At 43.3% G+C, this 26,779-nt stretch overlaps 1 protein-coding gene across 2 annotated transcripts in view; it reads right to left on the reverse strand.

The window, feature by feature from the left end:
* Positions 1-26,779, reverse strand: part of gucy1a2 (guanylate cyclase 1, soluble, alpha 2) — a 183,206-nt gene that overhangs the window by 80,992 nt on the left and 75,435 nt on the right. For both annotated transcript variants that reach the window (XM_073043630.1, XM_073043628.1), the window contains one exon: positions 21,709-22,427. In XM_073043630.1, the coding sequence (XP_072899731.1) occupies positions 21,709-22,427 (719 nt within the window). The remainder of the gene's footprint in view (positions 1-21,708; positions 22,428-26,779) is intronic.

The raw sequence follows: 26,779 nt of genomic DNA on the forward strand, positions 1-26,779 counted from the left end.
ATTGTCATATGCAGAAGTATATGTACGCACAAGCATATTGGAAAACCTTTCTTGCAGCAGCGAATGGAAGGTGAAAAGATGACATGGTCCAGAAGATAGGCATCTCTGATGGTCTCTGCCTTCTTGAGGCAGTACCCCACCTGTAGATAAGATAGGTAAATAGAAGGTAGGGTAAGTATGGAAAAAATTCCAAAAGATGAGTTTTTGATAGATTTAGAAAGGTGAGGACTGTTTAGGGATGATTGGTATGGCCATGTATAGGGGAAATCCTATCTCACCAATTTGATTTTTTTTGAGTTAACTGAAAAGACAAGAAGGTATATGTTGGCTATACGGATGTAAGTTAAGATACCTGACAACGTCCCGCATAACAGGCAGGTCCAGAAGTTTAAGTCATGCAAGTTCCAAGGAGAGCTAGCTATGTGGATCCAAAATTGGGTTGCTGATATGAAGCAGAGGGTGGTGGTGAATGAATACTTTTCTAATTTGAAAGCTTTGCTATCAGAGAAGTATTCATTCAATATCAGTTTTGTTAATAAAAACACAAAATGCTGGCAGAACTCAGCAGGCCAGACAGCATCTATGGGAGGAGGTAGTGACGGCGTTTCGGGCCGAAACCCTTTATCAGGAGTGAAGTAACATGGGATGGTCGAGGGGGGATAAGAAGTGGGGGGAAGAGATAAAGTGGAGAGCTAGGAAGTGATAGGCTGGAGGGAAATGGGCTAGGTGGAAGGTGAAGAATTATGGGAAATAAAAGAGAAAGAAAGGTAGGGCTGGGGGGAGATTATAGAGAGGGGGGAAAAGAGAGAGAAAGAGAACCAGACTAAAATAATAGATAGGGATGGGGGTAAGGGGGGGCAGGGGTATCAATGGAGGTCTGTGAGTTGAATGTTCATGCCGGCAGGTAGGAGGCTACCTAGGCGGGAGATAAGGTATTGCTCCATCAACCTGTGTGTTGCCTCATCTTGACGGTAGAGGAGGCCATGGACAGACATGTCGGAGTGGGAGTAGTCTGTGGAATTGAAGTGTGTGGCCACAGGGAGATCCCGCCACTGCTGGAGGACTGAGCGCCGGTGTTCGGCGAAACGGTCTCCCAGTCTGTGGCTGGTCTCCCCAATGTATAAATGGCCACATTGGGAGCACCGGATACAGTATATCACCCCAGTTGACTCGCAGATGAAGTGGTGCCTCACCTGAAAGGACTGTCTGGGGCCTGTGATGGCGGTGAGGGAAGAAGTGTGGGGGCAGGTGTAGCACTTCTTCTGTTTGCAGGGATGAGTGCCCGGAGGGAGGTCGGTGGGGAGGGATGGGGGCGATGAATGGACAAGGGAGTCGCATAGGGAGCGATCCCTGCGGAAAGCCGAGAGTGGGGGGGAGGGGAAGATGTGGATGGTGGTGGGATCACGTAGGAGGTGGCGGAAGTTACGGAGGATTATAAGTTGGATCTGTAGGCTGGTAGGGTGATAGGTGAGGACCAGGGGGACTCTATCCCTGATGGGCTCCTCCCACTTCCTCCAAACTAAAGGTGTAGCCATGGGCACTCTCATGGGTCCTAGCTACGCCTGCCTTTTTGTCGGCCATGGGGAGCAATCTATGTTCCAAGCCTACACTGGTATCTGTCCTCTTTTCTTACGTTATATCGATGACTGCATCGGCACTGCTTCCTGCATGTATGCTGAGCTCGTCGACTTCATTAACTTCGCCTCCAACTTTCACCCCGCCCTCAAATTCACCTGGTCTATTTCCAACACCTCCCTCCCCTTTCTAGATCTTTCTGTTTCTATCTCTGGAGACAGCCTATCCACCGACGTCTACTACAAACCTACTGACTCTCACAGCTACCTAGACTATTCCTCCTCCCACCCTGTCTCCTGCAAAAATGCTATCCCTTTCTCTCAATTCCTCCGCCTCCACTGCATCTGCTCTCAGGATGAGGCCTTTCATTCTAGGACAAAGGAGATGTCTTCCTTTTTTAAAGAAAGGGGCTTCCCTTCGTCCACTATCAACTCTGCCCTCAATCGCGTCTCCCGTATTTCACGCACCTCTGCCCTCACCCCATCCCCCCGCCAGCCCACCAGGGATAGAGGCCCCCTGGTCCTCACCTATCACCCTACCAGCCTACAGATCCAACGTATAATCCTCCGTAACTTCCGCCACCTCCAACGTGATCCCACTACCAGCCACATCTTCCCCTCCCCCCCCACTCTCGGCTTTCCACAGGGATCGCTCCCTATGCGACTCACTTGTCCATTCATCCCCCCCATCCCTCCCCACCGACCTCCCTCCGGGCACTCATCCCTGCAAACAGAAGAAGTGCTACACCTGCCCCCATACTTCTTCCCTCACCACCATCACAGGCCCCAGACAGTCCTTTCAGGTGAGGCACCACTTCACCTGTGAGTCAACCGGGGTGATGTTCTGTATCCGGTGCTCCCGGTGTGGCCATTTATACATTGGGGAGACCCGCCGCAGACTGGGAGACCGTTTCGCCGAACACCGGCGCTCAGTCCTCCAGCAGTGGCGGGATCTCCCTGTGGCCACACACTTCAATTCCACAGACCACTCCCACTCCGATATGTCTGTCCATGGCCTCCTCTACCGTCAAGATGAGGCCACACGCAGGTCGATGGAGCAATACCTTATCTCCCGCCTAGGTAGCCTCCTGCCTGCCGGCATGAACATTCAACTCACAGACCTCCGTTGACACCTGTGGTGAACTACATATACCTGTCTGGACTGCTCCTGTGGCTCCTCCCACAGACCCATGTATAAAGGCGATTGAGGCCTGAGCCCGGCCTCATTCTCCAGGATGTAGTGTTGTTCATTCTTCCAGTCAATAAAAGCCGATATCTCACTTCTACGTCTCAGAGTGAGTTATTGATGGTGCATCAATACCCCTGCCCCCCCCCCTTACCCCCATCCCTATCTATTATTTTAGTCTGGTTCTCTTTCTCCTCCTCACTATAATCTCCCCCCAGCCCTACCTTTCTTTCTCTTTTATTTCTCATAATTCTCCACCTTCCCCCCTAGCCCATTTACCTCCAGCCTATCACTTCCCAGCTCTCTACTTTATCCCTCCCCCCACTTCTTATCCCCCCTCGACCATCCCATGTTACTTCACTCCTGATGAAGGGTTTCGGCCCGAAACGTTGTCACTACCTCCTCCCATAGATGCTGTCTGGCCTGCTGAGTTCTGCCAGCATTTTGTGTTTTTATTTATTTCCAGCATCTGCAGATTCACTCGTGTTGCCTTTTCAGTTTTTGTTAATATTGGATTTTCTTTTATTTTTAATTTTCTTTCATGTTTTTTTGATTTTCTGGTTGGCTGCCGGTGACTAGTGGTGTGCCGCAGAAGTCAGTGTTGAGACAGCTTTTTACATAATACATGCATGATTTGGTCAAAAAAAAATTGACGGCTTTATGGCCAGGTCTGCAGATGATACGAAGATAGTCAGAAGGGCAGTTAGTGTTAAAGAAGCAGGGTATCTGCAGAAGGACTTAGATAGATTGGGGGAATGGGCAAAGAAGTGGCAGATGGAATATATTGTAGGGCAGTGTATGGACATGCACTTCGAAAGAAGAAACAAATGTGTGGACTCATTTGTAAATGGGAATCAGAGGTGCAGCGCATCTTGGGAGTCCTTGTGCAGGATTCCCTAAAGGTTAACTTGCAGGTTGAGTCGCTGGCGAGGAAGGCAAATGCAACATTAGCATTCATTTCAAGAGGACTAGAATACAATAGCATTCTGAGGCTTTATAAGGCATTGGTCAGACTGCACTTGGAGTATTGTGAGCAGTTTTAGGCCCCGTATTGGACAGAGGATGTGCTGGCACAGGAGACAGTCTAGAGGACGTTCAAAGAATGATCCCAGGAATGAAAGGATTAAAATATATGGAGCGTTTGATGGCTCTGGGCCTGTACTCGCTAGAGTTTTGAAGAATGAGGGGACATCTCATTGAAACCTAGCAAGTATTGAAAGGTCTGGATAGAGTGGACATGGAGAGGATGTTTCCCATAGTGGGGGAGTCTGGGACCAGAGGGCACAACCTCAGAACTGAGGGACATCCATTTAGAACAGAGATGAAGAATGATTTCTTTAGCCAGTGGTTGGTGAATCTGTAGAACTCATTGGGTATATTTAAGACGGAGTTTGATAGGTCGATTAATCAAGGCATCATAGATTATGAGGAGAAGACAGAAGAATGGGGTTGAGTGGGATAATAAATCAGCTATGATGGAATGGCAGAGCAGATGCAAAGGGCCAAATGGCCTAACTCTACTCCCAGATCTTATCTGGCAGTAGTTCTGTTTCTCATCCACTTTCTTTTCTTGCCTATTTCACTTTTAATTTCAACACTACACTTTCTAGCCTTTCACTGGTATTAAGTTCTGAATATCTGACATACAGAACCCTACTGTTGCCAGGTTTACATTGCTCCACAAATGCTTCCAGAAGAAAAAATGTATCAAAGCAGCCAAGCTCTAATGAATAGAACAGAATTTATAAACACTAAGAGAACATCAAGACTGAGTTCTTTACAATTCACACTATAATTAATTGCTTGCTGATTTACTCCAGGTGCTTCTAAATACAATCAGGGCAAATTTGCAGGTGTTTTTAATTGTTTAATTCCACCTTTTAATGATCAATTAAACCAAAGAACAGCTCAGATGGCAGAGAGTAGTTTGATAACCATTGAAAAATGTTTAAAAACTTAATCATGAAATTTGGCCAGAGCATTCAGAATTGGTCATATATTATCCTGATACAGTTGGAAAAGAATGTTTTAATAAATATATGTATTTATATATTGTCTTTCATATGCTTTGTATACTTTATACTTTAAAGCATACACGCATATGAAAGACAACGTTTAAATGGAAGTATAAAGGAAGCATACTTTAAGTTTTCCGGATTCTGAAGGATCAGCCAACCTTAATTTTATAGAATGTATGTCCACCCATGTACCAATATTTTACACCTCCTTTTGTTAGATGATCACTGGGGAGCTGAGAAAGTTCTCCAGCTTGCCACACCCCAATTGTTTTTCCAAGGTGCTTCCAATAATGTTATCATTGCACGGTTATCACCAAGAAAATATTCATTCATACTAGCTTTGGCATTGCAATGTGTGGTCCCAGAAGGACTGACACTAGGCTATTGTATTCATGCTGTGATTAATAGGTTTTTGAACTCAAAAGGAGTCAAATGATATGAAGATCAAGTGGGAAAACAGAAAAACAAGAAGAATTTGTGACGTTATTGAATGGCGGAGAGGACTTGGCATCTTTATATCCTTCTCCTGTTTCAATTTCTTATCCCCTTGCTCAGCAATGGAGGGTTTCGTTGCAAAATTCTGTCTGCCTCAGATTTTATCCCCACATATACACTTTGCCATAGGCATCGCTGTTGTATGATGCAATTAAAAACATAAGCGCGAGGTTCACTATAGCGCTAGGGAGGATTGATTGGCAGAGAGATGGACATTAGTGCGTGAAAGCAGGAAAAAGTTGCAAAATGATTGAGACGTTTGGATTGTGTTAGCAAACAAATTGTACAATATTAGAAAATGGCAAACTAAGATGTTCTACAAGGAGTATAAAGACTAATTTAGAATATGATTATGTATATAAATGAAAGGTAGTCATAAGGCTGGTAAGCTGAAAGTATAAAGGGTAGGTCTGATGTTGTGGCAATAAGAAAAATTATTTTCAAAATAGACTGGGTGTATAATATTCATGTGTTCAGAAAAGATTTGAAAACATTGAGCTCAGAGTAATAGGCAATAGTAATTGGGAAAATCATTGGAGTTCTGGAAGGCGTAGATTTCTTTGAGGAATTAAAAATAGAATCAATTTAAATATGAATACCCTCAATAACATGTTCATACTATTGAGTTTTCTGAAGGCTTCCACACAGGGAGAGAAGCTGGAGTAAATCTACAGAGAAGTTATGGAGATGTGAAGGAACTCTAAAGAGGCAAAATCCAGAGAATTTTGTCAGCTAAATATCAATCAGGATAGTGTTAAAGGGAAAGGCGGGGAAGGAATTTGTGAAAAGTATTCAGAAGACCTTCCTTAACTGGTCTGTTGTTGCTCCAACTCAAAATAATGGACTACGTTTTGGTGAGACTGATCACTTTATCAAAAGATATGGATCACTACTGGAAAATAGCACAGTAGGACAAACAGAATTAGAACTTCTGAACTGAGAGATGGCTAACTTCAGAGGGAGGAGAAAGCAACCAGCCAAGTAAAATGGAACTAGAGATTGATAGCACAAACAATGATGGAAAATTGGAAAATCTTGAAGGAGATATTTCAGATACAGGCTACGTATATTCCACTACAAACGTAGTGGAACCAAGCCAGGGTTTCTTGAATCATAAACGAGAGTATGGTGAAGCAAAAAAAGTGAATTCCCTACCAACAATGATGCCAGTCTTCTGCTAAGTTAAATCACTTAATTCACTACAAGTGGTATCAAGAATCAGTGAAGACCTCAAGACACAGCAAAAAATATGGGGGCCAAACTTTCTAGCTTGTCACCATCTGGGACAAAACTGCCCACTGGACTTATATTCTCAATTCCCTTAATATCTAAATAAAATATTGATAATAGTAGTGGATATGGTGTATAAGCCTTCACAAACTTCCTAAAGAATTTCAAAGGTTAACTAACCTCCAAATTAAGAAATTACAGCTCAAATCATTCCTGACTGGACAACCTCTTATTTTGAGGCAGTTCAAAGATTCAAAGCTTCAAAGCACATTTATTATCAAAGAATATATAAATTATACACCTTGAGTTTTGTCTGCTAACAGGCAGCCACAAAACAAGAAACCTGAATAACCAGAGCATGTCCCCAGTTCATCACACTAGTGAGGTAGAAACGCACAGCAGCCACATCAGTTCACAGCCTCGGAGCCGTAGAGAAACGAATCAACATTTGTGGGAGAGCGAGTGAAATCAGCCCGACCCTCACCTCCATACCCAACACCTCGGCTTTCTGGGCCAACATTTAAATTGTCCAAGCACCGGCTAGTGCCACACTCCACCTGATTCTAGCTACATTAGCATAATACATAATCTGACTTGAAACTTCAACAGTTCCTTTCTCTCCACAAGAGGCTGTGGACCTGCAGAGTTCCTCTGGCAGATGGCGTTTTTTACTCGAGACACCTCAGCTCAGCCAGGGTAAAATCACTGAATCAACCATATTACACACTGTATGAATCTTCTACTCTGCAATGAGATCATCCCCTGTTCTTCCAAATGAGGTAAACACTCCCCATAAATCAATCCTCCCATCCCTGTAAAAAAAGTTAGCGAATCTTTACGGCACTCCCTCTAACACACAATACATTATTCACTGGGTAATGAAAGAAAACCCACACAAAATATTCCAAGTGCATTTGTAGATAATCACAGTAAGACATCATAATTTGTGTACAGTACTCAATTCCTCTTTCAATAATATCCAACATACCACTCCTATATATGGGTTGAATACTGCTTATCCAAAATTTCAAAATCTGAAAACCTCTGAAATCCAATTTTTTTCAAGCGCTAGCATGACGTCACAAATGGAAAATTCCACAAGGCTCTGGAAAGGTTCCCAGGCGATGCGCAAGTCTCTACACATCACAGTCAGTTCTGACAAATTACCTCATATATATAATGTACAGAGGTTAATGAAAAATAGAAAAACTCTGCATCAAACAAAAAGATGAAGATCTCGATCATGTGTTGAAAGAATGCATTCATCAGCGTCAGGATAAACATTTGCTACTTAACGGTATGCTGATCATGAAACAAGCAAAGATCTATCATGACAAACTGAAAATTGAAGGTAATTCTGAAAACTTTCACAGACTGGTTGCAGAAATTTAAGAAAAGACATGGCATTAAATTTTTAAAGATTTAAAAAATTTTAAAGATAAAGTGTTTGCTGACAAAAAACATTGATAGGTTTGCAAAGATCATCACTAATGGAATTCCAACACCATAATAAGATAAGTCCACAATGTTGATTGTTTTTATACCTCACATAAAACCTTAAAAAAGTAAAATACAGATAGTTTCCTGTAACCTTGTGGTGAACTAGATATACCTGTCTGACTGCTCCTGTGGCTCCTCCCAAGACCCTGCTGACTACCCCTGTGGCTCCTCCCACAGACCCCTGTATAAAGGCGACTGTGGCCTGCTGCTCTCCCTCATTTTCCCCAGGATGTAGTGTTGTCCTTCAGTCAATAAAAGCCGATATCTCACTTCCTAAGTCTCGGCGTGAGTTATTGATGGTGCATCAAACCTTTTAATGAAAATGCAGCATCGCAGGTGGAGACTGAAAGCCTGCCATTATTTGTTGTTTGTTCACAGCTGATTCAGGTATTCATTCCCCGATGCTGCCGAGCCACTTTTGTTACCCTCCACACATTCTATTTCCATTATATTAATGGTATGTTATCATGTTTACTGTTAAATTCATATGTGTGATGAACCAGTGTAAGACAAAGACTGCTTACTGGTAGCATGTAAATTCAGAGTCGGAAATGATGGCACTCCCTAGTTATTTCATCATGTATTCCAAAATCTGAAAAAGTCCAAATTCCAAAACACTTCTGACCCCAAGCATTTGGAATAAGGGGTAACTAACCTGTAATTGTTTATCAGCATGTTATCTCACAGTGATCCATGTACAAGAGCACGAAGTTGCTTTGAACACAAAACTTTAATCTTTCACCATTTAATAAATACCTTACTTTTCAATTTTCACTACCAAGAATATTTACTCATTATAGTCCTTCTGCATGCCTTTCACTTAGCCTGTCTTCATTTCTTTGAAGCCTTTTCTGCATCCTTCTCAGAATGAATACACTACATCCCTTGTTGCTCTTTATTTATTCTACCAGTTACCATCTCAAAAATGTTCCATAGACTCGTCAAATCTTATTACCTGTGTCTGAGACTGAATCAACGTGAGATGAAGGACAGCTGTGTGCCCATCCTAGTGGAAATGTGGCTCTGGGATACCAACCCTGAAATGGCCTCTTTGAGTGGAGATCTCATTGCAACCTATCAAATATTGGAAAGTCTTGATCGAGTGGATGTGGAGAGGATCTGGCAGAGTGTACGACCAGAGGGCACAGACTCAGAATTGAGGGACATCCATTTAGGACAGAGATATGGGAAAATTTCTTTAGCCAGCGGGTGGTAAATCTGCGCAATTCTTTACCACAGACGGTTGTGCAGGCCAAGTCATTGGGAGTATTTTAGGCGGAGGTCGATAGGTTCTTGATTAATCAAGGTGATGAAGGTTGTGGGGCGAAGGAAGGACAATGAGGTTAAGAGGGATAATAAATCAGCCACTGAGCAGACTCATTTACCTCATTCTGCTCCTAGATCTTATGGTCTTTTTGGTCAACAGAATACCCACAATCTCTTGCAAGACCTATGATGGAAATGTATTTATCTATGTTAATAAGAACTGGTGTGGGATGCTTCAGTAGTAATGGCCCACTGTCGTTCTTACAGTGAAGTACAGGCCTTTCATTAACCGAGAGAATTCACTGCTTTTGTGATTTTGGCTGCGTACATCCCTGTGCTAATGCTGGGAAAATGCTGTGTGAGCTCTATACCACCATCAGTGGCTTCCAAACCACACACCCTGATGGTTTCTTTATTATTGCTGGCTCCTTCAACCATGCTAACTTCGAAACAGTTCTGCCTAAGTTTTATCAGCAGGTTGACTTTGTTACTAGAGGTAAGAACACATTTGACCCGGTTTATACCAACATCTCTGGTGCATACAGAGCTTGGATTCTCTGACCACTTCTCTGTTATGCTAATTCCTGCACACTGACCACTGGTCAAGGGAGATAAAGACCTGTTCAGAAGAGCAACCTCAGCATCACAGGAGTGTTTGGAACATGGTCAGGGAAGTGGCTACCTACAACCACCACATTACCATTGATGAACGTGCGAGATCTGTGACTGGCTACATACAGAAGGGCATTGAGGACGTCACCATTATTAAACACAACTATGTGAGGCCAAATCATAAACCAGGGCTAACAGCAGAGATCCGGACATGGCTGTGAGATTGGGATGCTGCCTTCAGATTGGAGGTTAAGACAGTTCTCTGATCAGCAAGAGCTGCACTTTCCCACACCATCAGGAAAACAAAACAGGATTACTCACGAAGAATATACTGCCATTTCTGTGACACCAGAGACATGAGTCATGGAACGTAACATTCAGACCATAACGGACTACAAGTCCACTCTGCCCATCAATGACAGAAACCCTTCTCTTCCTGATAGGCTGCATGCCTTTTACACTTGGTTTCCTGCACAAAACGATGAAGGCCCCCCTTCCCCTTGAGGAACAGGGACTCTGCCTGGCTGCAGCTGAAGTCAGGGTCAACCACGTAAAGCTGGATATTGGAGTCCTAAGAAACCCAGAGTCTCCCAGGGAACTACATCTGCGTGAAGTGCACTTGGCTGCAGCTCCTTGAAGACCGTGTTAAGGATCTGGAGCAGCAGCTGGATGATCTTCAGCTTGTATGGGAGAGTGAGGAGATATTGGATCAGAGTTCCAGGGAAGGGGTCACCCCGAAGTTGCAGGAGGTGAGTCGCTGGGTGACTGTCAGGGGGAATTGAAATGGAAATAGGCAGTTAGAGCAGAGCACACCTGTGGCCATTCCCCTCAAAAATAATGATGCTGCTTTGGATACTTTTATGGGGGATGACCTCCCGGGAGAATGCCACGGCGACAGGGTTACAGGCACTGAGCATGGGTCTGTGGTGCAGAAGGGAAAGAGAGAGAAGAAGGGAATGGTAATGATAGGGGATTCGATAGTGAGGGGAACAGACAGGAGATTCTGTGGATGTCAACGGCACACCCGGATGGTATGTTGCCTCCCAGGTGCATCCACAACATTTTGGAGAGGGAGGGAGAGCAGCCAGATGTCTTGGTACATATTGATACCAATGACACAGGAAGGAAAAGCAAAGAGGTCCTGAAAAGAGAGTTTGGAGAGCTAGGTAGAAGGCTGAGAAGCAGGACCTCCAGGGTAGTAATTTCTGGATTGCTGCCTGTGCCACACCCCAGTGAGGGTAGAAACAGGATGATAAATGCGTGGCTGAGAAACTGGTGCAGGGGGCAGGGCTTCAGGTTCTTGAATCATTGGGATCTCTTCTGGGGGAGGTATGACCTGTTCAAAAGTGACAGGTTGCACCTGAACCCAAGGGGGACCAATATTCTCAGGGTAATTACAGTGGTATGAGAGAGGAGTTGTCCAAAGTAAATTGGAGGGAGCTACTGGCAGGGATGTCAGCAGAGCAGCAATGGTATGTGTTTCTGGGGAAAATGAGGAAGGTGCAGGACATGTGTATTCCAAAAATAAAGAAATACTCAAATGGCAAAATAGTACAACCATTGCTGACAAGTGAAGTCAAAGCTAATGTAAAAATGGAAGAGAGGGCATACAACAAAGCAAAAGTTAGCGGGAAGATAGAGGATTGGGATGTTTTTAAAAACCTACAGAGAGCAAGTAAAAGAATCAGAAGGGAAGAAATGAAATATGAAAGCAAGCTAGCAAATAATATCAAAGTGGGTTGTAAAAGTTTTTTCAAGTATGTAAAAAATAGAAGACAGATGAGAGTGGATATAGGACCGTTAGAAAATGAGGCAGGAGAAATAGTAATGAGGGACAAGGAGATCCCTGATGAACTGATTGAGTATTTTGCATCAGTCTTCACTGTGGAAGACACTAGCAGTATGCCAGATGTTGTAGTGTGTGAAGGAAGAGAAGTGGGTGCAGTTACTATTACAAGAGAGAAGGTGCTCAAAAAGCTGAAAGACCTAAAGGTACTTAAGTCATCCGGACCACAGGAACTGCACCCCAGGGTTCTGAAAGAGGTAACATTAGAGATTATGGTGGCAGTATAAATGATCTTACAAAAATCATTGGATTCTGGCATGGTACCAGAGGACTGGAAGATTGCAAATGTCACTCCACTCTTTAAGAAAGGAGGAAGGTAGCAGAAAGGAAACTATAGATCAGTTAACCTGACCTCAGCGGTTGGGAAGATGTTAGAGTCAATTGTTAAGGATGAGATGATGGAGTACTTGATGACACAGGACAAGATAGTACAAAGTCAGCATGAACATAGAAACCTAGAAACCCTACAGCACAATACAGGCCCTTCGGCCCACAAAGCTGTGCCGAACATGTCCATACTTTAGAAATTACCTAGGGTTACCCATATCCCTCTGTTTTTCTGAGCTCCACGTACCTGTCCAGGAGTCTTTTAAAAGACCGTATCATATCCGCCTCCACCACTATCACCGGCAGCCCATTCCATGCACTCACCACTCTCTGCATAAAAAACGTACCCCTGACATCTCCTTTAAGCACCTTAAAACTGTGCCCTCTCATGTTCGCCATTTGAGCCCTGGGAAAAAGCCTCTGACTATCCACACAATCAATGCCTTTCATCATCTTATACATCTCAATCAGGTCACCTCTCATCCTCCGTCGCTCCAAGGAAAAAAGGTCAAGTTCACTCAACCTACTCTCATAAGGCATGCTTCCCAATCCAGGCAACATCCTTGTAAATCTCCTCTGCACCCTTTCTATGGTTTCCACATCCTTTCTGTAGTGAGGTGACTAGAACTGAGCACAGTACTCCAAGTGGGGCCTGACCAGGGTCCTATATAGCTGCAACATTACCTCTTGGCTCCTAAATTCAATCCCACGATTGATGAAGGCCAATACACCATACGCTTTCTTATCCACAGACTCAACCTGCGCAGCAGCTTTGAGTGTCCTATGGACTCGGACCCCAAGATCCCTCTGATCCTCCACACTGCCATGAGTCTTATAATTAATGCTACACTCTGCCATCATATTTGACCTACCAGAATGAACCACCTCACACTTATCTATGTTGAACTTCATCTGTCACTTCTTAGCCCAGTTTTGCGTCCTATCAATGTCCTGCAGTAAACTCTGACAGCTGTCCACAATATCCACTTCCAACCTTTGTGTAATCAGCAAATTTACTAACCCATCCCTCCACTTCCTCATCCACGTCATTTATAAAAATCATGAAGAGTAGGAGTCCCAGAACAGATCCCTGAGGCACACCACTGGAGACTGAACTCCATGCAGAATATGACACATCTACAACCACTCTTTCCCTTCTGTAGGCAAGCCAGTTCTGGATCCACAAAGCAATGTTTCCTTGGATCCCGTGCCTCCTTATTTTCTCAATAAGCCTTGCATGGGGTATCTTGTCAAATGCCTTGCTGAAATCCATATACTGCTCTTCCTTCATCAATGTGTTTGGTCATATCCTCAAAGAACTCAATCAGGCTCGTAAAGCACGACCTGCCTTTGCCAAAGCCATGCTGACTATTCCTAATCATATTATGCTTCTCCAAATGTTCATAAATCCTGCCTCTCAGGATCTTTCCCATCAACTTACCAACCACTTAAGTAAGACACTCTTGTCTATAACTTCCTGGGCTATCTCTACTCCCTTTCTTGAATAATGGAACAACGTCTGCAACCCTCCAGTCCTCCAGAACCTCTCCCGTCCCCATTGATGATGCAAATAACATCGCCAGAGGCTCAGCAATCTCCTCCCCCGCCTCCCACAGAAGCCTGGGGTACATCTCATCCGGTCCCGGTGACTTATTCAACTTGATGCTTTCCAAAAGCTCCGGCACATTCTTTCTTAATATCTACATGCTCAAGCTTTTCAGTCCATTGTAAGTTATCCCTACAATTGCCAAGATCCTTTCCCATAGTGAATACTGAAGCAAAGCATTCATTAAGTACCTCTGCTATCTCCTCTGGTTCTATACACACTTTTCCACTGTCACACTTGATTGGTCCTATTCTCTCACATCTTATCTTCTTGCTCTTCCCTGAAGCATGGTTTCCTTCAGGGAAAATCTTGCCTGACAAACCTGTTGGAATTCTTTGAGGAGATTACAAGCAGGATATGATAAAGGGGATGTAGTGGATGTTGTATATTTGGACTTTCATAAGCCTTTGACAGGGTGCCACACATGAGGCTGTTTACCAAGTTAAGAGCCTGTGGTATTACAAGAAAGTTACTAACATGTTTAGAGCATTGGTTGATTGGTAGGAGGCAGCGAGTGGGAATAAAAGGATCCTTTTCTGGTTGGCTGCCAGTGACTAGTGGTGTTCCTCAGGGGTCGGTGTTGGGACCACTTCTTTTTATGCTGTATATAAATGATTTAGATGATGAAATAGATGACTTTGTTGCCAAGTTCGCAGATGATACGAAGATTGGCGGAGGAGCAGGTAGTGTTGAGGAAGCAGGTAGGATGTGGAAGGACTTAGATAGATTATGAGAATGGGCAAATTAAATACAATGTTGGAAAATGCATGGTCATGCACTTTGGTAGTAGAAATAAATGTGTGGACTATTTTCTAAACAGGGAGAAAATCCAAAAATCTGAGATGCAAAGAGACTTGAGAGTCCTTGTGCAGAACACCCTGAAGGTTAACTTGCAGGTTGAGTCGGTGGTGAGGAAGGCAAATGCCATGTTAGCATTCATTTCAAGAGGTCTAGAATACAAGAGCAGGGATGTGATGCTGAGGCTTTATAGATAGATAGATAGATAGATAGATAGATAGATAGATAGATAGATACTTTATTCATCCCCATGGGGAAATTCAACTTTTTTCCAATGTCCCATACACTTGTTGTAGCAAAACTAATTACATACAATACTTAACTCAGTAAAAAATATGATATGCATCTAAATCACTATCTCAAAAAGCATTAATAATAGCTTTTAAAAAGTTCTTAAGTCACTGGTGAGGCCTCACCTTGAGTATCGTGAACAGTTTTGGCCCCCTCATCTTAGAAAAGATGTGCTGGCATTGGAGGGGTCCAGAGGAGGTTCACAAGGATGATTCCAGGAATGCAAGGGTTATCATATGAGGAACGTTTGATGGTTCTGGGTCTGTACTTGCTGGAATTTAGAAGGATGAGGGGGGAATCTCATGGAACTCTTCCAAATGTTGAAAGGCCTAGACAGAATAGATATGGAAAGAATGTTTCCCATGGTGGAAGAGTCTAGGACAAGAGAGCACGGCCTCATGATAGAGGGGCATCCATTCAAAACAGAGTTGCAGAGAAACTTCTTTAGCCAGAGGGTGGTGAATTTGTGGAATTTGTTGCCACATGCAGCTGTGGAGGCCAGATCATTGGATGTATTTAAGGTAGAGACTGATAGATTCTTGATTGGAACATGGCATCGAAGGTTACGGGGAGAAGGTTGGGAAGTGGGGTTGAGGAGGAGAAAAAAGAAGGATCAGCCATGATTGAATGGTAGAGCAGACTTGATGGGCCAAATGGCCTGGTTTCTGCTCCTATGTCTTATGGTCTTATGGTCCAAAGCTCTGGGCCCTGATAATGTAGCTGGTCGGATGTTGAAGGACTGTGCAGACCAGTTAACTGAGGTTTTAACAGACATTCTCGGCATCTCTCTGGAACAGTCCACTGTCCCCACAGGCTTCAAGGTGTCCACCATCATCCCAGTGCCCAAGAGGGCAACAGTAACCTGCCTCAATAACTACCATCCAGTGGCACTGACCTTGACAACAATGAAGTGCTTTGAGCGGCTGGTTATGGATCACATTAAATCCCATCTTCCTGCTGCAATGGACCCCTTCCAGTTCACTTATCGCCCAAATCAGTCCACTGCTGATGCTATCGCCTCTGCACTTCACTCCATCAGGTCCCACCTGGAAACTGTCTCATTAATCAGAATGTTTTTTTTTATTGACTTCAGCTCAGCAATCAATATGATCGTTCCCTCATAAGCTGCTGGGTAAACTGCACTCAGTGGGTCTCAACATCTCTCTGCAGCTGGATCCAGGACCTCTGGACAGGAAGGCCACGGTCAGTTTGTGTTGCAGATACATTTCTAGCTCCATCACTCTGAGCACTGACACCACCCAAGGAGACGAGTTCAGCCCACGGCTGTTCACGTTTCTGACACAAGACTGCACTTTTAGATCCAGTTAAGACCAAATCATCAGTTTCACTGATGACACAACAGTGCCTGGCTTCTTCAACAGTGACGATGAGACAGCATACAGAGAGGAGCTACAGCGACTGATGGAATGGTACAAGCACAACAACTTGAGTCTCAATGTGGACAAGACCAAAGTGATAATTGTGGACTTTCGGATGGTGCAGGCTGACTACTACTTACTGCACATGTGTGGCTCTTCCGTGTGGAGCATTGAGTTTCTGGGACCAAGAGCTTCTTGGTCAAGAAAGTACAGTGGCATCTCCACTTCCCGAGAAGATTGAGGTGAATGAGGCATTCCCCCCGCCCCTTATTCTAACCAAGCACCGTGGAGAGTGTCCTGACCAGCTTTATCACCGTCTGGTTCGGGAATTGCAAGATATCTGACCACAAGTCCCTGCAAAGGATTCATCGGTGTCTCCCTTCCACCCTTCAGAGATATTCCTCAGGAACATTGCGTACACATGGCCCTTAACATTGTCAATGCTCCCTCCCATCCGTCCAGCAACCTCCTTAACCCCTATCATCAGGCAGGAGGTACCTTAGCATTGGGACAGTAACCATTAGGATGGGAAACAGCTTCTTCCCCCAGGACATAAGACTACTGAACTCTCTGCCACCACACAGGTCTCATCACGCAGGGATCACAAGTAGCATCATACTGTTTACTTTTTAACTTGTGCCGTAACTTATAATTTGTGAATTTATTTGTGGTATATTACTTTATATGTTAGGTGTATGAGTTATATGTACCATGTGGTACACCTTGGTCCGAAAGAACGTTGTTTCGTTTGCTGGTATACATGAAGAAAGTTGAACGACAACAAACTGAACTTGAAATCCTGCCTAATTCTGTTTTATTTTCTAGATTCCCTGTAACCACTGAGGTAACTCATTCATTTTCCCTCTCCCTCATTCCTCAAGCTATTTCTCAACTTGGTGTCTGTAAAGTTTCTTATTTATGCTATCAATTTGTCTATCTTGCTGTGAAGATGTTTGCATTCAGATGAATTTCATTTTGTTTTCACATGTCCCCTGCTCTGGCCCTAACTGTAGTACCATTTCTCTAGCATTTAGTCTCAGGGGTATAACTACCGCTTCGAACAAAGTTTCCATGTATCCTTCCCACTTCCTGAAGTACCGCCACGTCCACATCTCAAACTTTTCGCTCATCAAGTCTGAGCCAAAGCTACTAGAGCTACAGAGTGTTACTGTCGATGTGGACACTGTGGATCACAATCTAACCTGTGATGCCCAAACAAACTAAATTCATTCCTTTAATTTAATGAAGTTATCAGCTGGCTATTTATCCTCATTCTTAGTATTTTTATCAGTCACTGAACTAATTTCAGAATAGCCGATTGAATTAAGTGCATGCAGCAGGCTGTAACACTGGGAAGTAACGTCACAGTAATAAACATGACCACTTCCTACCACTTTCATTGTTGAGTTGGGCTGAAGGCTTGCTTCCATGCTGAATTTCTCTATAACTCTTGTTACCTAATGCTGGTTATAAAAATTGCCTCCTATCATATACACTGGTGAGGTTGCCGCAGAGCTGTGTTGCAGTCTATCCACGTTTGTGGACAAAGATCCTTTTGCAAGATGCAAGGCTGAAGCACCAGGCAGCCTATTCTCAACCCCCCTCTCCGCAGGTAGAAAGGCACTTCGAGTTTCTTCTTGCCATTGAGGAATTTCACCTCCACATCCTTCAGAAATTATCTAGGCTACTGTCACGCTCAGTATTTCTAAGGAAGTGTCAGAGGCAGAATTCCTTCATCTTCCATTCAACCGTCAGACTATATTCCCGTGCATCAGAAGGGATTTACTTAACAACGGGGTGTGTGTGTGTGTGTGTGTGTGTGTGTGTGTGTGTGTGTGTGTGTGTGTGTGTGTGTGTGTGTGTGTGTGTGTGTGTGTGTGTGTGTGTGTGTGTGTGTGTGTGTGTGTGTGTGTGTGTGTGTGTGTGTGTGTGTGTGTGTGTGTGTAATAGATTTCTAATTTTCCCAGGGCTGCTGGAAAAGGATTAAACACACTGTAGAACACAGAATAATGCAGTAGCACAGGAACGGGCCCTTCAGCCCACAATAATCTGCCAAACCAAATAAATTAGTAATTAAATACCCATCTAAACTAACCCCATCTGCCCATGCAATGCCCATATCCCTCCATTCTCTGCACATTCACATGCCTAGGAACCACTATTGAGATGGATAATTAGAAGCTTTTCAACATTGCTAAGTACATCTGCAGTTATTGAGTGCAGCATTGCTAAATACTGTCTGGATGAACAAGATGGACAGAATGGCCTTTCTCATCCATAAATGAGATGGATAAGCAGTAAAAGTGATATTCAGTAGACTGTCAGGCAGCATGCAGCTTTAGACTATTTGCCAGGTATGTAGGCAATAGTACTACCTTATATTGTACTATCTTCTCCAGACAGTGCTACAATATTTCACAGGATTGGATGTAGCCGCCACCTCCTGACAGAAATTGGCTAGGTTTCCTATATTGACTTTGCTACAGGACAAATCTCCACATCTACCTCAATCATAACTAGTTTGACAGGGATCAATATGCTGTTGCTCCATCACATAGTGACGGTTGTCTTACCTCTTTGTTAATTAGTTTGTCCTTTCATTCGCAGTCGTAGTTTCTTCTCTCTCCTCTCTCAAAAACTGCCACTTTTTTACCAGGTGATCATTTGCTACTGAATAGTCAGATAGGTTTAATCTCAAAATGCATGCACTTTATGCTCTCCATTCATCTATTTCTCTTACACCAGTGCAAATTCCAGGTAAGCTCCAATAATCTGGTACTGTAAAAACTTTGGCGGTACGAGACTGGCAGATTCTTTAGGCTGTGTATCACTCCTACACTGCTATTTTAATTCACAGATTATCCAGTGAACGATACACAAAAAATACTGGAGGATCTCAGCAGAATTAGAGAAAACAGTACAGTCGATGTCTCGGCCAAAACATCGACTGTACTCTTTTCCATAGATGCAGCCTGGCCTGCTGAGTTTCTCCAGCATTTGTGCGTGTTGCTTAGATTTCCAGCATCTGTGGATGTTCTCTTGTTTGTGAGCCAGTGAACAATGTTATCCTAAAGAGAGTGCAGGAACTAAGGGCTAGGGGCATTAATAAGTTCAAGAGGAGCATAGGGAACAGGTCAACATGAGTCAGGTATTGAAGCATCAAGTTTCTGAAATATCAGATAGCAAATTTTACAGTGTATGGTATTGATATTTATGTGACAGCAACTGACTATAAATGGTTGAGATGCCGTCTTCTGGAATGTATTTTATTATTTGTTAATTTATTTGTGGTAATATTATTTTAAGTGTTGTGTGTGAGTTATATATACTGTGTTGAACATAAACATAAGAAATAGGAGCAGGAGTAGGCCATCCGGCCCATCGAGCCTGCCCCGTCATTCAATAAGATCATGGCTGATCTGTCCGTAAACTTAGCTCCATCTACCTGCCTTTTCCCAATAACCCTTAATTCCCTTACAATGTAAAAACCTACCTAACTGTCTCTTAAATATATTTAGTGAAGAAGCCTGAACTGCTTCCCTGGGCAGAGAATTCCACAGATTCACCACTCTCTGGAAAAACAGTTTCTCCTCATCTCTGCCCTAAATCTTCTCCCCTGAATCTTGAGGCAATGTCCCGTGGTTCTAGTCTCACCTACCGATGGAAACAACTTTCCTACTATCTTATCTATCCCTTTCAAAATTTTGTATGGTTCTATAAAAATCCCCCCTCATTCTTCTGAACTCCAGAGAGTATAGTCCCAGGCAACGCAATCTCTCCTCATAGGTTAACCCCTTCATCCCTGGAATCAACCCAGTGAACCTCCTCTGCACTGTCTCCAAAGCCATTATATCCTTCCTCAAGTATGGAGACCAGATCTGTACACTGTACTCCAGGTGTGGCCTCACCAGTACCCTGTATAGTTGCAGCATGACCTCCCTGCTCTTGAATTCAATCCCTCTAGCAATGAAGGCCAACATTCCGTTTGCCTTCTTAATAACCTGTTGTACCTGCAAGCCAACTTTTTGCGATTCATACACAAGCAGTCCCAAGTCCCGATGCATAACAGCATGCTGCAATCTTTCACCATTTAAATAATAATCTATTCTTCTATTATTCCTTCCAAAGTGGATGATCTTGTACTTACCAACATTGTATTCCATCTGCCAGACGTTGGCCCACTCACTTAACCTATCTATATCCCTCTGCAGACTCTCCACATCCTCTGTACAATTTGCTTTTCCACTCAGTTTAGTGTCATCAGCAAATTTTGCTACGCTACACTCAGTCCCCTCTTCCAAATCATCAATGTAAATGGTAAACAGCTGCGGGCCCAGCACCGACCCCTGCGGCACCCCACTCACCACTGACTGCCAACCAGAGAAACACCCGTTTATATCAACTCTCTGCCTTCGGTCGGTTAACCAATCCACTATCCATGCCAATACACTTCCTCCAACTCCATGCATCCGTATCTTAGTTATAAGTCTCTTGTGGGGCACCTAATCAAACGCCTTCTGGAAATCCAAGTATATGACATCCACTATCCACTGCACTCATTATGTCCTCAAAGAACTCCAGTAAGTTTGTCAAACAGGACCTGTCCTTTCTGATCCATGCTGTGTCTGTCTAATGGAACCACTCCTTTCTAAATGTTTTGCTATTTCTTCCTTAATGACAGCTTAAATGTTGTTTGATTTTGTGATATATATGTATATGTTTGAATGACAATAAACTTGACCTGGACATGAACTGATTATTCTGCCTATTTACTATGACTGTACACCATACAAATGTTTACTATGATCACAGAATATGTATCATACTAAAATACAGATTAAAAGGAAGGGGAACTCACACAAACTGCTGGAGGAACTCAACAGGTCAGGCAGCATCTATGGAGGAGAATAAGCAGTTGACATTTCAGGCCAAGACCCATCATCAGGACCTGTTGAGTTCCTCCAGCATTTTGTGCATGTTGCTCTGGATTTCCAGCATCTTGTTGTTTGAAAGAAAGGGTCCAGGGATCTTTTCCTGCTCAGAAAAGCTCTTACACTTTGCCTCAGTGACAAGGTTCTTCTGTATTTTAAAACTATGCAGGAATGTGAGTAAAATTCCAGAAAAGGTAAGAATTGTGAAGCACTACAGTATGTGTGTAGTGAACACCTACACTGAAGGAATGGCTAATATCAGCTAATGTAGACACCGTCAACGCAGATATCAGCTTTGTGGCAAAGAACTTCAGTTACTAATTCTCCACAGCAGGGGATGTAAGGAAATAAAGCTGGTGTTCTTCTACAAGCTGTATTCTGTCAAAAAGATAAACTAGCTGAAGAGATAGCACAACTGTGAGCATCAGCAATCTGTGAAATACAGAATAAATGAATATAACAAACTCAGGCTGCTAAGAGATTAATCTTGTGAGCTATGTTATAAGACCCTACTGGTGCTCCAGCCAAAGCCTGACCCTGTATAAAAATATCATTTGAGGATTGCCAGAGAGCTTTCTCAACAGCTCCAGATTCAATAATCTTGTCCTCTTAAGGCATCCTTGAGCGAAAACCAATTCATTGCACTTACTTTGTCTTGACTTTCTAATCCAGTACCATCTGGCTTGGTTCGAATAACAAATGGTGTGGATAGCCTTGACAGAATCCATTGAAAAGTACAACAAATCTTTGGTGAAGCTATCTCAAAGCAGTCCTGAAATTTCAGAACCTTATGTATGTCACACTTCAGTTGTTTCCTGAGCCCTTCTCCAAGCTGAAGAATTAACATATTTGGATCAAACATCAAATGAAATGGGAAAACTCTGCAAAAAGTGCTTATGCTTATCCTTAGATCAGATGGGGAGTGGGTTAGTCCCTGTGGAACTAAGTTCACATTTGTTGCATCATTATAGACTTTGATAATGAAGGTTAGGCAATTGCTCTGGTTTATGCCATCAGAGGTCAAAGTTTCGGGGACGTTGACCATTTGCTCCACATCAACTTCCATCTGATAGATCTTCTGTGCTGCAGCTTTGATCAATCCAGGCATTGCAAATCCAACAATTTTCTGTGGATACAAGTAATGTAGTTTCAAAGTACCATCAGGTAGTTCCTTGCATAGGAAAGAAGGGGATTCAAACTTATCATGTTTACTTCTTGATATCCTTGCATTCTCCAGCAAAGCATCAAAACCCCCAAAGAATTCCTGTAATGTACTGCCCACTGCCCGAAGGACCCTTTCATTCTCTTCGAAACAGATGCAGAACAACTCTTCACCAAATTTTGCTTGCAGTTCTTCAAACTTCAAACCTGGAAAGGACAAAGAGATTAGGTAAAGTCACCATTAAATAATATAATTTTTCATTGGGCTGCATCAAATAAAAATATATGCTACAAAAAAAAATTCTTGCAGCAAAATTTAGCAAATGTTTACGAAGTGCATAGATATGAAGAAAGAATCCTATGTTTATAAAAGTCAGAATTACAAGATGTGGAAATTATTCAATTTACATCATGCAACGTTGGCATCAATACTCCTGACAGTGATTACATTATAGCTCCCACTGTGGATCTCAATCCAGCAATGTGATTTAGTTAACCTTTATTGAAAGGGGCATGGATTATTAATGTAAGGATACTCTGCTGTAATTAATTGAACTCACACTCGGGCTGCTGTGCACAGTTTTGATGTCATTATCTTGTGGAAGAACATACATTCCTATACAAAGGTTCATAAGCATAATTCTCTAGATAAGAAGGCTGTCTCACAAGGAGATATTGAAAAGAATGGGACTGTGTTCTCAGGTGTTTAGGAGGATAACAGATAAGCTTATTGAAAGGTATAATATTCTTAGAGAGTTTGACCAGGGTAGATGTTGAGAAAGATGGTTTCCTGTTTGAGGTTTGCTGTCTCAATTGAAGGGAGCAGCCATTTAAGAGTGGGATGAGGAGAAATTATAAAGAGAATTCATTAACCTAAAGAATAGTAGATGCTCAACTGTTGAGGACATTCAAGACCAAAACAAATAGGTCCTTGTATGTAAAGGGAATCAATAGAAAAGAGTGAAGGACAGAAAAGTGAACATGGTGTAAAATTTCACCTGTAGCCCTACTTATTGGTTGGGCAGGTTTAAAGGCCAGTTTCTAATCTTATTGCTTATACTATTATAGTTTTAATCTTTATGCAGTAAAACTCATTAGTGTTCGAATTTGTCCACTTCTTCAACCATTAATCTATTGAGCTCTTCCAATGAGATTGCAGATTAAACTAATTATGCTTCTATATTTCCTTTACCCAAAATTTATTTGACAGAAAGTCGTGAAAGACAGATTAGATATATTGTTTCAATCATTTAGATCTGGATTCAGTGATAATTCCATAAATTGAAATGCTATTAAGCTATTGCACTAACCATTTAAAACAGAATGTATTGGATATACTCAGCTGCTCACCCAGCATCTGTGGAGAGACAAACAGCTAATATTTCAAGTTAATGACCTACAGATTGAAGGATGAGCTCCTGACGAAAGGGCATCAATCTGAAAATTTAACTGTTCCTCACTCTCTGCAAGTGCCACCCAATTTAGAAACATAGAAAACCTACAGCACAATACAGGCCCTTTGGCCCACAAAGCTGTGCCGAACATGTCCTTACCTGAGAAATTACGTAGGGTTACCCATAGCCCTCTATTTTTCTGAGCTCCAAGTACCTGTCCAGGAGTCTCTTAAAAGACCCTATCATATCCACCTCCACCACCATTGTCGGCAGCCCATTCCACACACTCACCACTCTCTGCATAATGAACTTACCCTGACATCTCCTCTGTACCTACTTCCAAGCACCTTAAAACTGTGCCCTCTCGTGTTAGCCATTTCAGCCCTGGGAAAAAGCCTCTGACTATCCACACGATCAATACCTCTCATCATCTTATACATCTCTATCAGGTCACCCCCATCCTCTGTCGCTCCAAGGAAAAAAGGCCGAGTTCACTCAACCTATAAGGAATGCGTCCCAATCCAGGCAACATCCTTGTAAATCTTCTCTGCACCCTTTCTATGGTTTCCACATCCTTCCTGTATTGAGGCAACCAGAACTGAGCAAAGTACTCCAAGTGGGGTCTGACCAGGGTCCTATATAGCTGCAACATTACCTCTCGGCTCCTAAACTCAATCCCACAACTGATGAAGGCTAATGTACTGTGTGCTTTCTTAACCAGAGTCAACCTGCGCAGCTGCTTTGAGTGTCCTATGGACTCAGACCCCAAGATCCCTCTGATCCTCCACACTGCCAAAAGTCTTACCATTAATACTATATTCTGTCATCATACTTGACCTACCAGAATGAACCACCTCAAATGTACCTGGGTTGAACTCTATCTGCCACTTCTCAGCCCAGTTTTGTACTCTATCAATGTCCCGCTGTAACCTCTGACAGCCCTCCACACTATCCACAACACCCCCAACCTTTGTGTCATCAGCAAATTTACTTATCCAACCCTCCACTTCCTCATTCAGGTCATTTATAAAAATCATGAAGAGTAAGTGTCCCAGAATAGATCCCTGAGGCACTCCACTGGTTACCAACCTCCACGCAGAATATAACCCATCTACAACCACTCTTTGCCTTCTGTAGGCAAGCCAGTTCTGGATCCATAAAGCAATGTCCCCTTGGATCCCATGCCTCCTTACTTTCTCAATAAGCCTTGCATGGGGCACCTTATCAACTGCCTTGCTGAAATCCATATACATTACATCTACTGCTCTACGTTCATCAATGTGTTTAGTCACATCCTCAAAAAATTCAATCAGGCTCGTAAGGCACAACCTGCCTTTGCCAAAGCCATGCTGACTATTCCTTATCATATTATGCCTCTCCAAGTGTTAATAAATCCTGCCTCTCATGATCTTCTCGATCAACTTACCAACCACTTAAGTAAGGCACTCTGGTCTATAATTTCCTGGGCTATCTCTACTCCCTTTCTTGAATAATGGAACAACATCCGCAACCCTCCAATCTTCCGGAACCTCTCCCATTCCCAATGATGATGAAAAGATCATCACCAGAGGCTCAGCAATCTCCTCCCTCGCTTCCCACAGTAGCCTGGGGTACATCTCGTCTGGTCCCGGCGACTTATCCAATTTGATGCTTTCCAAAAGCTCCAGCACATCCTCTTTCTTAATATCTACATGCGACGCAGCTTGCAGCGGCCACTCCGGAACTGATTGTCTGTTATTTGTGAAGTGGGGTGCCGTGTGCAATCATAATCGATTGAAAACAAACATGGGAGCATGGAGAAACATCGGGAAATTCCAGGAAGACCTTCTTCATTGCTGCTGCTGCTGTGCGGTCCAGGACTCTGCTTGGAAGAACAGGCCCCCAGTCCTCGGAGTCGCGTTGCCAATGGCCGTTGGCGGGGCCGTCTTAATACGCTCAGCAGAGGATGGTGCTTGGAGAAGCTGTGCCGGTGGGGATGGTCGTCAGCTCGGAGGTTCGACGGACTCAGGTCGCTTTCGGTGTGTGCTGCGTCTGCGAGGCTGGTTTTGACGGAGCTTCCATTGTCTGCTGCGTCTGCGAGGCTGAGTCAGGCAGCTTTTTTATAGACCACTCAATAGTAACAGAGACATCGAGGAGCAGATAGGGAGACAGATTCTGGAAAGGTGTAATAATAACAGGGTTGTTGTGGCGGGAGATTTTAATTTCCCAGATATCAATTGGCATGTCCCTACAGCGAGGGGTTTAGATGGGGTGGAGTTTGTTAAGAGTGTTCAAGAAGGTTTCTTGACACAATATGTAGATAAGCCTACAAGAGGAGAAGCTGTAATGGGAAACACCCAGGACTTCGTTAGTCCTGACGAAGGGTCTTGGCCCGAAACATTGACTGCTCATTTCAACAGATGCTGCCCAACCTGCTGAGTTCATCCAGCTTGTTTGTACGTGTTGATTTGACCACAGCATCTGCAGTGTACTTTGTGTTTACACTTGATTGGTCCTATTCTCTCACGTCTTATCACATTCTTCACATACTTGTAGAATGCCTTGGGGTTTTCCTTAAACCTGCCCACCAAGGCCTTCTCATAGCCCCTTCTGAAATTTCTTTTTCAAGCTCCTTCCTGCCAGCCTTATAATTTTTTAGATCTCTATCATTGCCTAGTTTTTTGAACCTTTCTTAAGCTCTTCTTTTCTTCTTGACTAGATTTACAACAGCCTTTGTACACCATGTTTCCTGTACCCTATCATTCTTTCCCTGTCTCATTGGAATATACTTATGCAGAACTCCAAGCAAATATCCCCTGAACATTTGCCACATTTCTTCCGACTGACCCAATTTATGCTTCCAAGTTTTTGCCTGATAGCCTCATATTTCCCCTTACTCCAATTAAACGATTTCCTAACTTGTCTGTTCCTATACCTCTCCAATTCTATGGTAAAGGAGATAGAATTGTGATCACTATCTCCAAAATGGTCTCCCACTGAGAGATCTGACACCTGACCAGGTTCATTTCCCAATACAGCTTCTCCTCTTGTAGGCTTATCTACATATTGTGTCAAGAAACCTTCTTGAACACGCCTAACAAACTCCACCCCATCTAAACCCCTCGCTGTAGGGCCATGCCAATTGATATTTGGGAAATTTAAATCTCCCGCCACCACAACCCTGTT

Source organism: Hemitrygon akajei, chromosome 4 (assembly GCF_048418815.1).
Source record: "Hemitrygon akajei chromosome 4, sHemAka1.3, whole genome shotgun sequence".
NCBI classification, from domain to species: Eukaryota; Metazoa; Chordata; class Chondrichthyes; order Myliobatiformes; family Dasyatidae; genus Hemitrygon; species Hemitrygon akajei.